Raw genomic sequence first — 14,184 nt, 5'->3', positions numbered from 1 at the left:
TGTGCAACACAGCCCTGGGACAGCTTGAGTATGTATGGACTCTCGAGTAGTGCATGAAATAAGCGCCAGCAGCCAGCCAAATGTCGGCAAAAAGGAGTCCCAAGTGAAAACGTATTATTATTTTTAATCTACCAGCAACACTGGCAAGTGGACCAAAAGGATGTCAAAATTGTGTTTTTGGATCTGTGGAATATTGCATTGTTTATAAATAACAAAATAAAAATTTAATCCAGACTTCATATTTAATAAGATTTGCACATCAAAACCAATGTCAGAGAGAGAAAAAAAAAAAATGAACACATTTATAGAACATAATACTAAGGATGAAGAATTGCCTGGCCGTCTTCATGAACCAATACTGCAACAAGCCCTATTTAAACTAAAGTTTTCCAAAACAAGTCATGTACATTCACTCTTTTTGATTAAAATCCCAAACCTTTTCAGATCAGACAGATTGTTTTCTGGGCCATGTCAATGAACAGGGGATCTAGAAGTTCTATTGTAGGTAATCCCACAGTCATGATTTTCTATACAACACAAATAGCGTTATTGGGCAATTTGTCATATATATATATATATATATATATAAAAAACAGCATCGTCTCTTTCTGATTGTTTGATCCAGCTACGTCAGCAAAACCCACCTGTGGGTCATTTCAGTTTCATTGACCAAGAATTAGATTTATTAGATTGTGTCCATGAAAAGACAAAAGCAGCAGGAGCTTGTTTGCCCATCGCAGGTTAATCATGCTGACCTGCACACACACACAAAAAAAAAAGGCTAACATTTACTGCACCCTAGTTTTTAAAAGACAAGCATATTACATATTCACACTTTAAAAAAAGGCTAATCGGGTTGAGTTTTGTATACCAGCATTTTGTTCACCCATCAATGTAAACATGTTTTCCTGATGATTTTCTTAAGACGTTTACAAAATGTGGTTCATGCATGAGTTTAGAGGTTAAACTAAAAGGTTTATATTCTGTACTTCTTACATATGCATGTCTATTCTACAGATTCTCCTCTGAGAAGGATCGGCAAAAATGAGTGAAGATGGTGATAGGGATTGGGAATGCCACGGGAGAAGGGATACAGGGCGCAGGTTAACTTGATAAAGTTACTTATTGTGATGACAAAGACAAAAATATCTAAATAGCCCATGACTGCTCATTCAAGACACATGGAGAACACAGGAGGCAACCCCACGTTCACGGATCTACCCAGAAGTACAGCAAACAAAACAGGACCAATGGTTTGGGAAGAAACATTCAGGGGGGGGACAGTAAAACACAACTGAAATGCCAATCCCCTTTCTTTAAAACAATGATTTCAGACTCTAAACAAATTAATGTCTCAATCAAGAATGATCAAAAAAAAAAAAAAAAATCACCATTAATATTTACTTGCTTTCTAATAGAGAATGAGTGTCTTAAAATTAAAGCAGTGGTTTTTACTAAAAGAGTACTAGTCAGATATTGCTAAAACTATTCAAAACAAGGTCATTGCAGTTGTAAAACTTCACTAATCAACAGGAATGTCATACTTGGTCCCATATTAAATAGCCCTGTGTGTCTAGCATTTTAGGAAATGTGTATACTACCTAGTGGTCGACTTAAAAAAAAAAAACGTATTACTCACTCGGGCATACTGGATGACAGGACAGAGAAGTGGTTCTGTAATGCTGTTTCAAAAACAGATGGATTTTTTTTACATTGCGTTTCCTATTGCTCAGCCTGCAAAAGAAGACTTTCTGGATGATGGTGGCTTACACATACAAGCTACAGACTAAAGGAAGACATTGAAAAGTGAGATAGAAATCAGAAGTACTTCACAGTGATATCAACTGAGGCCAATCAGGAGCCTGGCTGCTGGATCCTACAATTAAATGACTCACACATACACGCAGTCAGAACAATCCATAAACATTCCAATCACTCAATCACACACAAATACTTAGTTTGATTGTTATGCACAGGTAGAGGCGCCTCACTGTGGTTTCCCCAGTAGGTTGGAGAGGAAGCTGGAGCCCTGTCCCCCACCCTGCCCTGCTCCCCGTCCTCCTGCACCCCCAAAGGAATCCATCTGGTTCAGCTCCGACTGGTCCAGCATCTCAAAGTCCTCTCCGTCCAAGTCCGTGTCCAGCTCCGAGCTAGACTGCTTGCGGTAGCCCCTATGGGCCCCTGCTCTGGGCCCCACCCTCTCTCTGCGGGCGGCAGGGGGACGAGGCTGCATGGCACCAGCCAATGCCACCTGAATCATGTTGCTAGCGATGATTCCAGCCAGGTCACCTCCGAGGAAGTCAGAAGCAGGGGGGAGGCCGCCGAAGGAGAGCTCCTCGTCCAGGTCGTCCTGGTCAGAGTCCAGGTGGGATTCCACATCCAGCAGCTCGGCCGTGGTTCGGGGGCCAGTCCGCCCAGACCGAAGACCCAGGCTGGGCAGCCCGATGCAGGAGTCGTCGTCGTCGTCCATCAGGGTGGCGTCTGGGTTGATGGAGGGGAAGTCATTGAGGTCTCGTGCAAACGACTCCTCATTGTCACTGTGTCTATCAAAATCTGAGGGTGAACGGAGAAGGGGTTCAAGATGTTAGAATGTCATTTGTAATTTAAAAACACAGACAATCACCCTGCACAACATGTCTTACCAGAGTAGGCAGTCATGCCACAATACAGAACACAGTGCAGTGCCTTATGACATGCCATACAGGCTCTAATCTTAGCTACAATTCACAGATACGCATCGGTCCCTGATTCAAATGTTTAACATACGACCCAGCTGTACCCAGCTTCATGCACTGACCTGCGCAAGCACAGCAGTCTGTTCGTGATCTTGCACATCTGCGCAGCACCTTCAGCATTCAAAAGCTAAAATGGCTTGCGCGATATTAGGCTTCGTTAGTTGAGTGACAACCTATGTAATTTGCTATGTTATTGTTATCTATGCAATGTTGAAAATTGTGTTTTACCGGAATAAAAGCTCACTAAACTTCAAAAAAGGTCAAAACCATTAGATTTTGAGATGGGGGTGAAATCCAAAGTTGTGTTCATTGGCTATGTCATAGCCAATTTGTAAACAATAAATATTGGCACATTACTAAAAAATGAAAAGTTAATTAGTGAGTGACAGTGATTTCAGAAGCAAAGTGGGGGATTAAACAGAGGCTATATTCTCCCCTCCCCCCCTATAATTTGAGTGTGGGGTAGTAGATGACCAGTCTCCCTTATGGCTCAGATGTCTACATAGTATACACCATAAACATACAGTTGCGATTTTAGCAAATTGGTTTTAGCACATACCCGCTCGACTGTCGACCAGGCTAGTGATTGCTTTGCAATTCTTGAAGTTAGCCACTGATTCCTTCCAAACCACTCATTGTTGTGTAATGTTTATGTCCAATGGCCAAGGAGCACCGATACATTTTATCTATACATTTCTCTATATCCATCATGACATGGATATTGAAAAGGATTTGCCAGTAGATGGTCGACTTGACTCATGCTGATGACTGCTAGCTTGCTAGCTACGATTTTGAAAGTAGGGTGTTGACATGATCAGTCCAATCAAAGTTACTGTAGATATAATGTGATTTTATCTGTGGCAAATGACCTTGAGCCTTCTTGGATAGGCATTTCTAAAGTAACTATGGCAGCACCCAAGGGTCTTGAATGTTCGAGCTCTACCCGTAGAGTTTGCGGTGACGTAGTGTCCCCATGAGTGATAGAACACTGAGCCAATCACATTACCAACCCCTACGCTCTGTATTTTCCACTGGCTGCACTGAGCTAGGCTGAAACACCTGCATTTTGGAGCTGCCTTACTCAAGAAAGACAAAAAGATACCATGCTTGCATGTGGCTTTATTAACGAAACGATTGTTTGCAAACTGATATGTGACACGTATTAATGCCAAAATAACATGTAAAACATGCACACACAAAAAAGCTGGTGGGGCTCATGATTTAGAAAGGCACACACCTATCTATACAAGGTCTCACAGTTGACAGTGCATGTCAGAGTAAAAACCAAGCCATGAGGTCGAAAGAACTGTGCGTAGAGCTCCGAGACAGGATTTTGTTGAGGCAAAGATCTGGGGACGGGTACCAAAACATTTCTGCAGCATTGAAGGTCCCCAAGAACAGTGGCCTCCATCATTCTTAAATGGAAGAAGTTTAGAAGCACCAAGACTCTTCCTAGAGCTGGCCACCCGGCCAAACTGAGCAATCGGTGGAGAAGGGCATTGATCAGATAGGTGACCAAGCAGGCCTTTATGGTAGAGTGGCCCGACAGAAGCCACTCCTTGGTAAAAGGCACATGACAGCCCCCTTGGAGTTTGCCAAAAGGTACCTAAAGGACTCTTGAACCATGTGAATCAAGATTATCTGGTTTGATGAAAGTCTTTGGTGTGAAAACCAAACGTCACGTCGGTAGGAAACCTGGCACCATCCTTACGGTGAAGCATGGTGGTGGCAGCATCATGCTGTGGGGATGTTCTTCAGCGGCAGGGACTGGGAGACTAGTCAGGATTGGGGGAAAGATGAACGGAACAAAGTAGAGAGAGAACCTTGATAAAAACCTGCACAGGAGCTCTCAGGACCTCAGACTGGGGCGAAGATTCACCTTCCAACAGGACAAGAACCCTAAGCACACAGCCAAGACAACACAGGAATGGCTTCGGGACAATCTTTTGCTTTGTCATTATGAGGTATTGTGTATAGATTGATGAGGGGAAAAACCTATGATACATTTTAGAATAAGGCAGTAACGTAACAAAATCAAGGGGTCTGAATACTTTTCGAATGCACTGTACACACACACCAGCTCAGACAGATCAAGCCCAGAAAGGCCCAGCTCATGATCTCCATCAGCAGCTGATTTTAAATTAGAATGGAAAATGTATGTTTGCATCGAACTGCAGCAATTCGTTCTCTAATCAAAAACAAAGTGTCAAACTAAAATGTATCGTTCCTGTATCATAGCCCATGTATCTAGATACGTATCCAATCATCTTGAAAGGGAAAGATGCACATCCCTATTAGCTACATTGGATCTGGCTCTAATTCTCGTGACTCCAGAGTATGTGTGCCTGGAGGTGCAGACTCAGCGGGTGGGTGCGTACTGTACCTTCTGAGCCCTCTGTGAGAGGAGTCTGGCCACGGGACAGATTAAAGGTCCCATTGTCTGTGTACGAGACCTCAGCGTCAGAGTGCTCAGAGTCCGTCATCGCAAGTTCTTTGGCCACTATAGCATCGTCAAACTGAAAGAAAGGAAAGACATTGAACCGTGTTAGTCATTCATAATATAGTAGGTTTCCTTGAATGTAGTCCATATGTCACAGATGATGTGGCCTGATATAAATATCATATCTCTAAAGGGGTCAGGTTATTGTAAAGACCAGCTGCAGTCTTAAGCTACATATACCACTCCTGGCCATCTAACTGAGTAATAACCAACACAGGAAACAAGTAGGCCCATTTCAATAACCATAACAGTCAGATAGATGACAACGTGACTATGCTTTTGGACTGCATGTGAAATACATCAGGTGAATTACCGTCGGGCAGAATGCAGCAAGCTCCTCCTCACTGTCACTGGCATCACCGGATGCTGCACCTCGAATTGGCTTGCGGAGGACTGCAGAGCAAACATGCAAACACAGGCCACAGGTTACAATGACTGAGTTACTCCCTTGATCCAGTCAAGGTAGAAGGAGATACAGTTTGCATGGACAAACCTAAACCAGTGTATCAATGCCAATGCAACTAACAGACACACTGTACTCACACTGGTTGTCGATGGGCTTTGACATCATATACCCGCGAACGCTGAAGTCCAGCCACTGCAGGGCCGGCTCCAGCTTCTTGCACACACGCTGCCACACTCGGTGGTACGCTGCCAGGGGGCACAGCAGAACAACCAGCACTGGGACAAGAGAGAATGGCTTAATGTTAGTGGAAACATCACTGGGCATAAACAAACAAAAAAAAGACAAAAGAACTATGGCTGCATTCATCTGTGCTATTAGTTAGGCTCTCGCTCACCCAATCCCCAGCCTCCGAGCTACTCTCCTCAGCCCAGACACACCCATGGGCTTCAGCCCAACTAATCTCGCCATTCAACGGAGAGCGGAAGCTCTAGCAGCCAAGAGATTATGAAGTACGTCAGAGGGTCCTGGCAAGGCTTCCCTGATCTTGGCTCTCCGGTAGATCGGTCGCTCTACATTGGTTAGAGGTGTTGGGATTAGGCATGTCTCAGCCTGACCTCCCGCCATTCCTGCTTCCCCTCTTCCTGAATCCCCCCTGCCTGCCTCAGCCCAGCCAGGAGGTAATCACCTCACAGACAGAACCCTGGTGCCGGGGACACGGATCTGGTTTCACCAGCAATGCATTTTTAACAAAGGCAGCCAGCTTCCCACCATTAGGGAGCTCTGATTGGGGATGGTGTTTGGGAAACAGGAGGGTGGGGTATGTGGGTTGTCTCGCACTGTACTCACCTGCAGAGTAAGAGAGCACCAGTCCAGGAATGTACCGTCCAACCATGACCAGACAGGTCAAGAGGGCACAGGTCAGGAGGCAGAACTAGACACAACAGAGTTCAACTTACTGATTCAGAGTCAAGTTACTGATTAGTTGTATGTTCACAGTAGGCTGAGAGTAGACAAGACATTGTATTAGGGTTTATATAGGAAACCCTCCATACTAGTACAAGGGGAGTGCCAAGGCCTCACCTTGCCAGGGTTGTGGCGTTTGAACTGCACCAGGCTGGATGTGAAGGCCAGCCCAGAGACCCAGACCTCAGCAATGTGGTGACACAGCTCTGGAACACTGAGCACCCCTGGCTGCACCAGGCCCCAGCTGCAAGATAGAAGTACAACAACATCAGTGACATCCTCTGTCGGTGACCACTGCCAGAGTGTGACGATAGGATACAAATTGTATATTTTTAAGAAGTAGGCCTACCTTTCATTTTCAGACTCATCAGGTTTTTTAACTGTGGGAAGAGACAGAAAATGCACTTAACACCCGCATTTAGCAACAATCCACATCACTACATGCACTACACTTGAACACTCTACACCACATGAGTTTAAATGAGGACTGGCATGACAAAGGATATCATTCATTATACAGGGTCTAATGAATAGTACAGACCAGGGCCAGTAGGGACTGGATCTAAGAACCAAGTCAGGTGTAATTAGCACAGTTGGGCAGAGGTACTCAGCAGGGACAGACCAAGACACAGTGGGGCATGAGGCGTTGGGTGCAGAATAAGGCAGACTACCCAGAAATAAATGTACTTTATCCTCCTCACCTCTGATCTCAGGCCAGATCTTGTTCCTCCAGCTGTCAACGCAGATGAATACAACCAGGCCAGAGGACAGCAGGAAGAGCAGGCGCAGCGAGGTCAGGGCAAAGAACCTGGAACAGAACACTAAGATCAGCTTCAGAACAGCTGACGTTTCCTTTTGTTTAAGATGTCACAAACACACGCCGTGTACTCCCGTGCAAGTGGCAGTTACGCACAGACTCGGGTTTCTGTGTGTGGTGCCTCGGTTACTGACAAAGGTGGGTCGCTGACTGAATGTGACGGAAAAGGCTGACAAATACTGTGGTGATAGTTTGTGTGTACATGTGACTTTGATCTCTACTTTGAATACAGGCGTTTCCTGCGTTTGTCACCTCCTGAGTAAAATGTTGTCAGACTGACAGCAGACAATCTAGACATTAGTTCAAATGAAGACATAAGTTTAGAACTGCATTCACTTCAAGCTCACCAAGAGGCAAACATACTCTTTCCCATTTACAGGCCAGCATTGTAAATAAGATTTTGTAATATCTACATGCAGACCACCATAGTCCCTGTGCCAAAGAACGTTAAGGTAACCTGTCTATGACTATCGCCCCATAGAGCTCACAATCTGTACCCATTAAATGATTTTAAAAGGCTGGTCATGGCTCACATCAACACAATCATCCCAGACACATCCGCCACACAACCTCAACACGGGGGTCCCTCAGGGGTGCGTGCTTAGTCACCTCCTGTACTCCCTGTTCAACCATTACTGTGTGGCCGCACACGACTCCAACACCCTCATTACGTTTGCTGATGACACGATGGTGGTAGGCCTGATCACCGACGACGATGAGACCGCCTATAGGGAGCAGGTCAGAGAACTGGCAGTGTGGTACCAGGACAACAACCTCTCAACGTCAGCAAGTCAAAGGAGCTAATCGTGGACGACAAGAAACGGAGAACCGAGCACACCCCCATTCACATCGAAGGGGCTGTAGTGGACCGGGTTGAGAGCTTCAAGTTCCTCAGTGTTCAAATCACAAAGGATCTATCATGATCCAAACAGACCAACACAGTCATGAAGAGGGCACAACAATGATTTGGCATGGGCCCTCAAATCCTCAAAATGTTCTACAGCTGCACCATTGAAAGCATCTTGACTGGCTGCATCACCGGTTAGTATGGCAATTGCTTGGCATCCGACCGTTAGGTGCTACAGAGTGTAGTGCAAACGACCCAGTACATCACTGGGGCCGAGCTCCCTACCATCCAGGACCTCTATACCAGGCGGTGTCAGAGGAAGGCCTTAAAAATTGTCAAAGACTCCAGCCACCCAAGTGATAGACTGCTATCGCACGGCAAGTGGTACCGATGGACCAAGTCTGGAACCAACAGGACCCTGAACAGCTTCTACCCACAAGCCATAAGACTGCTAAATAGTTAGTCCGGATAGCCATTTGGTTATCTGCACTGACCCTTTTTGCACTAAGTTTTTGACTCATCACATACGCTGCTGTTACTGTTTACTCCCTGCCACTTTATTCCTAGTTATATGTACATATCTACCTAAATTACCTGCACATCGACTCTGTACTGGGACCCCTTGTGCATAGCCAAGTTATCGTTACTCATTGCGTATCTATTATTACTTTTCTATTGTTTATCTTTTTTTTGTCTCTGCATTGTTGGGAAGGGCCCATAAGTACACACCTGTTGTTTACAAAGCATGTAACAAAAAAAATGGTATTTGTTCTTAATTGATCTGTCTGGTAAAATAAAAGGTAAAAATTAAATCAAGCCTAGAGTAGCCTACAGATTGGTTTCAAAAGCGGTGTTGGAATTCAGGACTATGTAATCTAGCTATGCAAACAGCTGGCCCCAAAATAGATAACTAGATGGCAGCTATTACACGTGGCTCCATTGCCACTTGGTTTAACACATCTAAAAAGACATTTAGTGGCCACAATAACAGCAGAGTGAAATGTTGCTGATAGCCTACATCATTAAATATTAGAGAACTATTGGCTGATAAGAAGCTGTATGCCATGCATTATTAGTAGTACTGAGATAGATAACACATTCAGAAGGAAACAAAACCCTGACCCCCATTTCTTAGGGACCTCTGTTTAAAGTAAAAAGTACACACATACCCATTGGTAATCATGTCTATTGATTGTGTGCAAACTAAAGCACACAACAGAATTATCCAATTCCTATACCACACACCAGTACTGGTACTGTTAGGGTGGGCTTACTTCCTGTACACTTCTCACCCAAAATACACGTGACTTGTGTCATTTCATGCATTACGATGTATCACTCTGGGCCTATATAGACTATTTGTTCACCACAGCTGGCTGACTTCTTGACATCGATTGATTGGGGACATGGTGGCTGTTTGCAATGGCACATTGGATATTGACTCTGTAATACAAAGTACATCGCCTCTGTAGGGGGACATAGCCTTATATGACTTTTACTATCATCACATCACTAATTAATTTCACAGATTCTGTTTTACACTCCTTGTAGACATTTGACATATAGGCTTAACTAGAGTAGTTGCAGATTCAACATACTAGGCCTATTTCCATTGAAAGATAATGTCAACCCCCAGAGTAGATAGTGTTTCTAATGCCACCTACAGAAGCACAGTGGTGCTTGGTGGTCTATTAATAGCAGCTCTGGTGAGCCATCTGTCTCATCTTAAATTGATGGGAGACGTTTTCGTTGTGCAAAAGCTTCTGATGGTACAGTAGATATGATTACTGTACATGGATATGATTTATGTAAGGCATGAATTATACATTGTACAAATATGCTTGTCATTACTGTATACCATTTATAATTTCTCTAAAACTTACCAGAACACAACGTTGACCACTGTGAAGAGTAGCACACTCTGAAACGGCCTTTCCCACACCAGAACAGACTGTAGGTAGGTCAACACCGGCTCGTAAGGTCCGAGTCTCTTCTGAAGCGAGGCTTTAACAACGCGGACCTGGCCATCTCTTTCGCTGGAGCATGGTCGACTTCTCAGGCCAAGAGTCGAGCCCTGTTTTCCTGAACACTCTCCCATTGCATTTTCCAGTCCTTCCGTATGCGCCATCTCTCACGTTAAATGTTGATTATTAAATAACCCTGTAAAATAACACCTCGGTATAAATATGGAGCCAACTAAAGAAAGTGTCGTGTCCCAGATCGTGTCTTCCACTTCAGAACAACCGAAACCGCTTTTAGCCGACTAGAAGACGATAGCTGACTTATCTTGTCACTCTCAAACAAAGCTACAGTAACTGTCAAAAGTCCCTGCCAGAACAAACACGTCAGTTAACAAAAATACGCTAACATTCCTGTATCTAGTCAAATTTTCCACGCAGTGTCGTTTCACCTGGCTAAGTATTTTGTTAGCTAACTAGCCAAAAAGCTAGCTGTATTTGGCAAGCTAGCTATGTGCTAAATGAATACTAATAATAGCTGTAGCTAACGTTAGCTAGCAAAGCAACTGTACGATGCTATCGATATCTTTACCAACTATGACTAGAACATATATCAATTATTTGTAAAATAGCACACAAAAGGGACACCTACTATGACACTATTGCAGAAAATTATGTGGTATTGACAATATGGCGTTGCCCTAAACCTAGCTAATTGAAACACTTTTTTTACAAAAAAATAATCGTTGTCAACTGGCTCACCAATCAGAAGCAACAGCACTACTTGTCGTTTATTGTGGATTTAGCTGTGGACAGACAGGTTGCGGACCAAAGTATGTGAATGACATTTCAATAACCTATATTGAGGTCATATATAAATCAGTCAATTGTTTAAAATATCCTGTATTTACACTTTACTATCAGACATCACACTATACAGCAGTTGCAATGAAATCATGCATGCAGTATGCCTCATATTCTATAATTACAGCTAGATCTTCATGAATGAATGAGTTATAACTGAAGTTGCTTTTAAAATACATTTGAAAATAGCTCAAATCATTTCGATACAATTTAGAAGATGTATAGAAAACCCAAATGGAGCAGTTTGTATTCTGCAACAATTCAGATGCCACGTAAATGAAGAAGTTGTATTATTACGAGTAACGTCATAAGGATAATAATGTCAGTGCAGTTTTTGTTCGTACCGGAAGCAAACGGAACGAAGTGGGCGGGACCTACCTGAATTTATCCAATAAACTCTCGTTTCGTTTCGCAATTGTTTGGACTAATGATTACACCCGTAATCCCCTGTTGAAAACTCATAATTCCCCTAAATGTGGGGAACTGCTCATCGTAAATAACATACATATGTATTATTTGATGAGGTTTAACGGAGGTTGGCATCCAATAAATGTTGCATTACCGCCACCTACTAGAAGGGAGTAAAACCCCACTAAACCTTGCTTGAGAATCAATTTTAAAAAAGAAACAAACAAATACCGTTACCATCTAACCAAACACTAAAAAATCCACCACCCTACTACGCTATTTAAATCTATATAGTCCTACCTCAGGCCAACAGTCTGAAAGGACTGGACACCACCACTCAACACATCCTGTAACTCTTCTGACGTCAAGCCTGGTACACCCAAATACCTCTCTGTGCCACCATAACCTTACTTTTCTGCGACTTACGTTCCATCCCTCCAGTACAGTTGATAACCATTGCAATAAAAGCTAAAAATGCAATCTTACTGAAACATATCACATATTGGTATTTCCCTCTGTACTGGTACAGATCTACTAGTAACAACACTACTCATCTCAGGATCCATCCCCGTTGACCCCATCTTCCTAAACTTTCTTCACTGCCTCAGCATACGAGGCAGTGTCCTCTACACTACCCTGGAAACCTCAACCTGCCTTTCTCACATCAGACATTTCTGATCTCCAGTCCCATGGGCACCCCTAAAATTAACACATACCACTACTTTCCCCAATGTTACACATTCCTTTCCCTCATGTCCTTCTGCATAATTCTCACACCTAGGAACCTCACTCCTACAACATGCCCATAAGCTTGACACCTGTAACAACGAAATGGATTTCGGCACAAAAGCTCGTACAGGATAACATATCCTAACATCACTTTGTCGGGCAAAGACTCAACATCAAAACTCAAAAGAACAGACAACGGCTCTACTGTTTCACCACTCACGCCACCCGGTCTGATTCGCACCAAACAAACATCCCCTTCAGTTGGTCAACTTTCACATTTACCGCTACTTTAGTAATCACTCCTTTCAATTGAGCCCTTCAATTGAGCCCTTTTATTGAGAGTAAAACAATTCACATCTCTTGTCCCCATTCATTTAACACCGAGCACTTGCTCCCTCTGACCAACAGAAACACAAACAATTATCAACAGACCACTTTTGGTTACTCTCACCGATTCCACAGCAACCAACTCTGTTTTCACCCACACTGAAACCACAAATTGATCAGCCAAACCGCAAGGCTCCACTTTTTCCAAAAATTGCCCTCCTACCGTCACAGACTCTTCTTTATCCTGACCTTCCGTCACGCAGTGTTGACAATTTAGCGACTTTGTCGCTATATTTAGCGATTATTCAGACCCTTCTAGCAACAAATCTAGCGACTTTTCTGGTGTTATTGGAGACTCTGACGTGAAAGCACGTGTCGTTCTTACTCTTCTCAACGAGAAGCGGGTGCTGCCGTGGGCCCCACCCCAGTCCCTAAGCACTCACAGGCGGCCCAGTCCTCGCGTGGCAGTCCCTCCAAGCTGCAGTCAGAGCAGGAGATGTTCACCCCTCCGCGTCCAGACTGCAAATGAATCGCGCATGCGGGATCTTTGTCTAAAATAAATCACTGCACAAAAATAAATCACTGCATTTGATTCACACAGCCTCAGTCACTTACTCACCTAGTCCACTGTGTGTGTGCCTCTCTGTGACAGAAGCTAAACATCTAGCTGGCTAGCTCATCATGTCTCAGTCTAAACTGTACACTCAAAAATACAGAAAGGAGTGGGAATCAAACCCTGAATTCAAAAGCTGGTTGAAGCCTTTTATTGGAGATGATACACGGGCATACTGCCTGTATTGGAAGGCTGATTTCTACGCCAAACTTAGTGACGTAAAAAAACACATGACAACTCAAAAACATACTCAAAGGGCAAAGCCTTATAACAGTTCCACTACTGGTGTTCTAGCACCTTCTAGCACCATACTTTCTGAAAAAGTTGGTTGCAGATGTGGGTGACCACACATTCAGCCTCCTCCTCGATGAGTCCACCGATGTCAGTGTTTCTATGTACCTGGGGGTTGTGATAAGGTACTTTAGTGACACCAAGCAGACAGTTGTATCAACATTTCTGGGGCTTGTTGAGTTGGAGGGAGAAGATGCCAAATCTATATCCCGTGCTGTTGTGGCTTTCCTCGAGTAGTGTTGTCTTAAAAAAGAGAAACTCCTGGGGATAGGGACTGACAATGCCTCTGTTATGACAGGGATTAACAGTGGGGTCCATAAATAAAGTGCTGAAGGAGGAGTATGGCCTCAAATATCTGGTTCTGCAGCTTGCTGTAAGTCAAGCATCCAATGACACCATCCCCCGTAGTGTGGAATACTTGGTATGAGAGACTTATAACTGTTTTTCAGTGTCTCCAAAGCACAGGGAGGCCTACAAGGTCATATATGAGACAATCAACTTTGGGGAGAAACCTTTACAGATAACCAAGGTTACTTCCCTGCGGAGATAGATAACATTGTTCAGCAATGGCGTGCCATCCATCTTAGTAAATGGAATGAGACAAAAAAAAAAAACACACTGGGCTTCTGGAGTGAGATTTGGAAGTTCAGGGATGCAGCTGATATCAACCCGTTTCAAGAACTTGCCATGGCTGCTGTGTCTGTGTTATCCTTGCCACACTCGAAT

General features: G+C 43.9%; 1 protein-coding gene across 4 annotated transcripts; it reads right to left on the bottom strand.

Moving 5' to 3' along the window:
- Positions 1-223: 223 nt before the first annotated feature.
- LOC109893337 (reticulophagy regulator 3-like) lies at positions 224-13,097 on the bottom strand. Of its 4 annotated transcripts, none has more exons than XM_020486517.2 (10): positions 12,998-13,097; positions 10,152-10,428; positions 7,306-7,412; positions 6,954-6,984; positions 6,722-6,848; positions 6,488-6,572; positions 5,779-5,916; positions 5,549-5,628; positions 5,119-5,251; positions 224-2,553 (listed from the first exon to the last, which is right to left on the bottom strand). In XM_020486517.2, the coding sequence occupies exons 2-10, from the start codon at positions 10,394-10,396 to the stop codon at positions 1,988-1,990; spliced, it is 1,512 nt and encodes a 503-aa protein (XP_020342106.1). In that variant the 5' UTR covers positions 10,397-10,428; positions 12,998-13,097; the 3' UTR covers positions 224-1,987. The 4 variants fall into 4 exon arrangements, with proteins under 4 accessions (XP_020342106.1, XP_020342108.1, XP_020342110.1 ...); XM_020486519.2 differs by having other exon boundaries at positions 12,940-13,081; XM_020486521.2 differs by lacking the exon at positions 12,998-13,097 and adding an exon at positions 10,989-12,810.
- Positions 13,098-14,184: the final 1,087 nt, after the last annotated feature.

The sequence above is a fragment of the Oncorhynchus kisutch genome, linkage group LG6 (genome assembly GCF_002021735.2).
Source record: "Oncorhynchus kisutch isolate 150728-3 linkage group LG6, Okis_V2, whole genome shotgun sequence".
Taxonomy (NCBI): Eukaryota; Metazoa; Chordata; class Actinopteri; order Salmoniformes; family Salmonidae; genus Oncorhynchus; species Oncorhynchus kisutch.
The sequence above is the reverse complement of the archived record's forward strand: the minus strand, read 5'-3'. Positions and strand labels throughout refer to the sequence as shown.

What these genes read in the sequence shown, in the direction of transcription:
- LOC109893337 (XM_020486517.2), bottom strand. Translation starts at nt 10,396, where the DNA reads ATGGCGCATACGGAAGGACTGGAAAATGCAATGGGAGAGTGTTCAGGA. An exon ending in GATCTGGCCTGAGATCAGAG is followed by an intron (nt 6,985 to 7,305) that starts GTGAGGAGGATA and finishes CTCTTCCCACAG; the next exon opens with TTAAAAAACCTGATGAGTCT. An exon ending in AAAGCCCATCGACAACCAGT is followed by an intron (nt 5,629 to 5,778) that starts GTGAGTACAGTG and finishes TTTGCTCTGCAG; the next exon opens with TCCTCCGCAAGCCAATTCGA.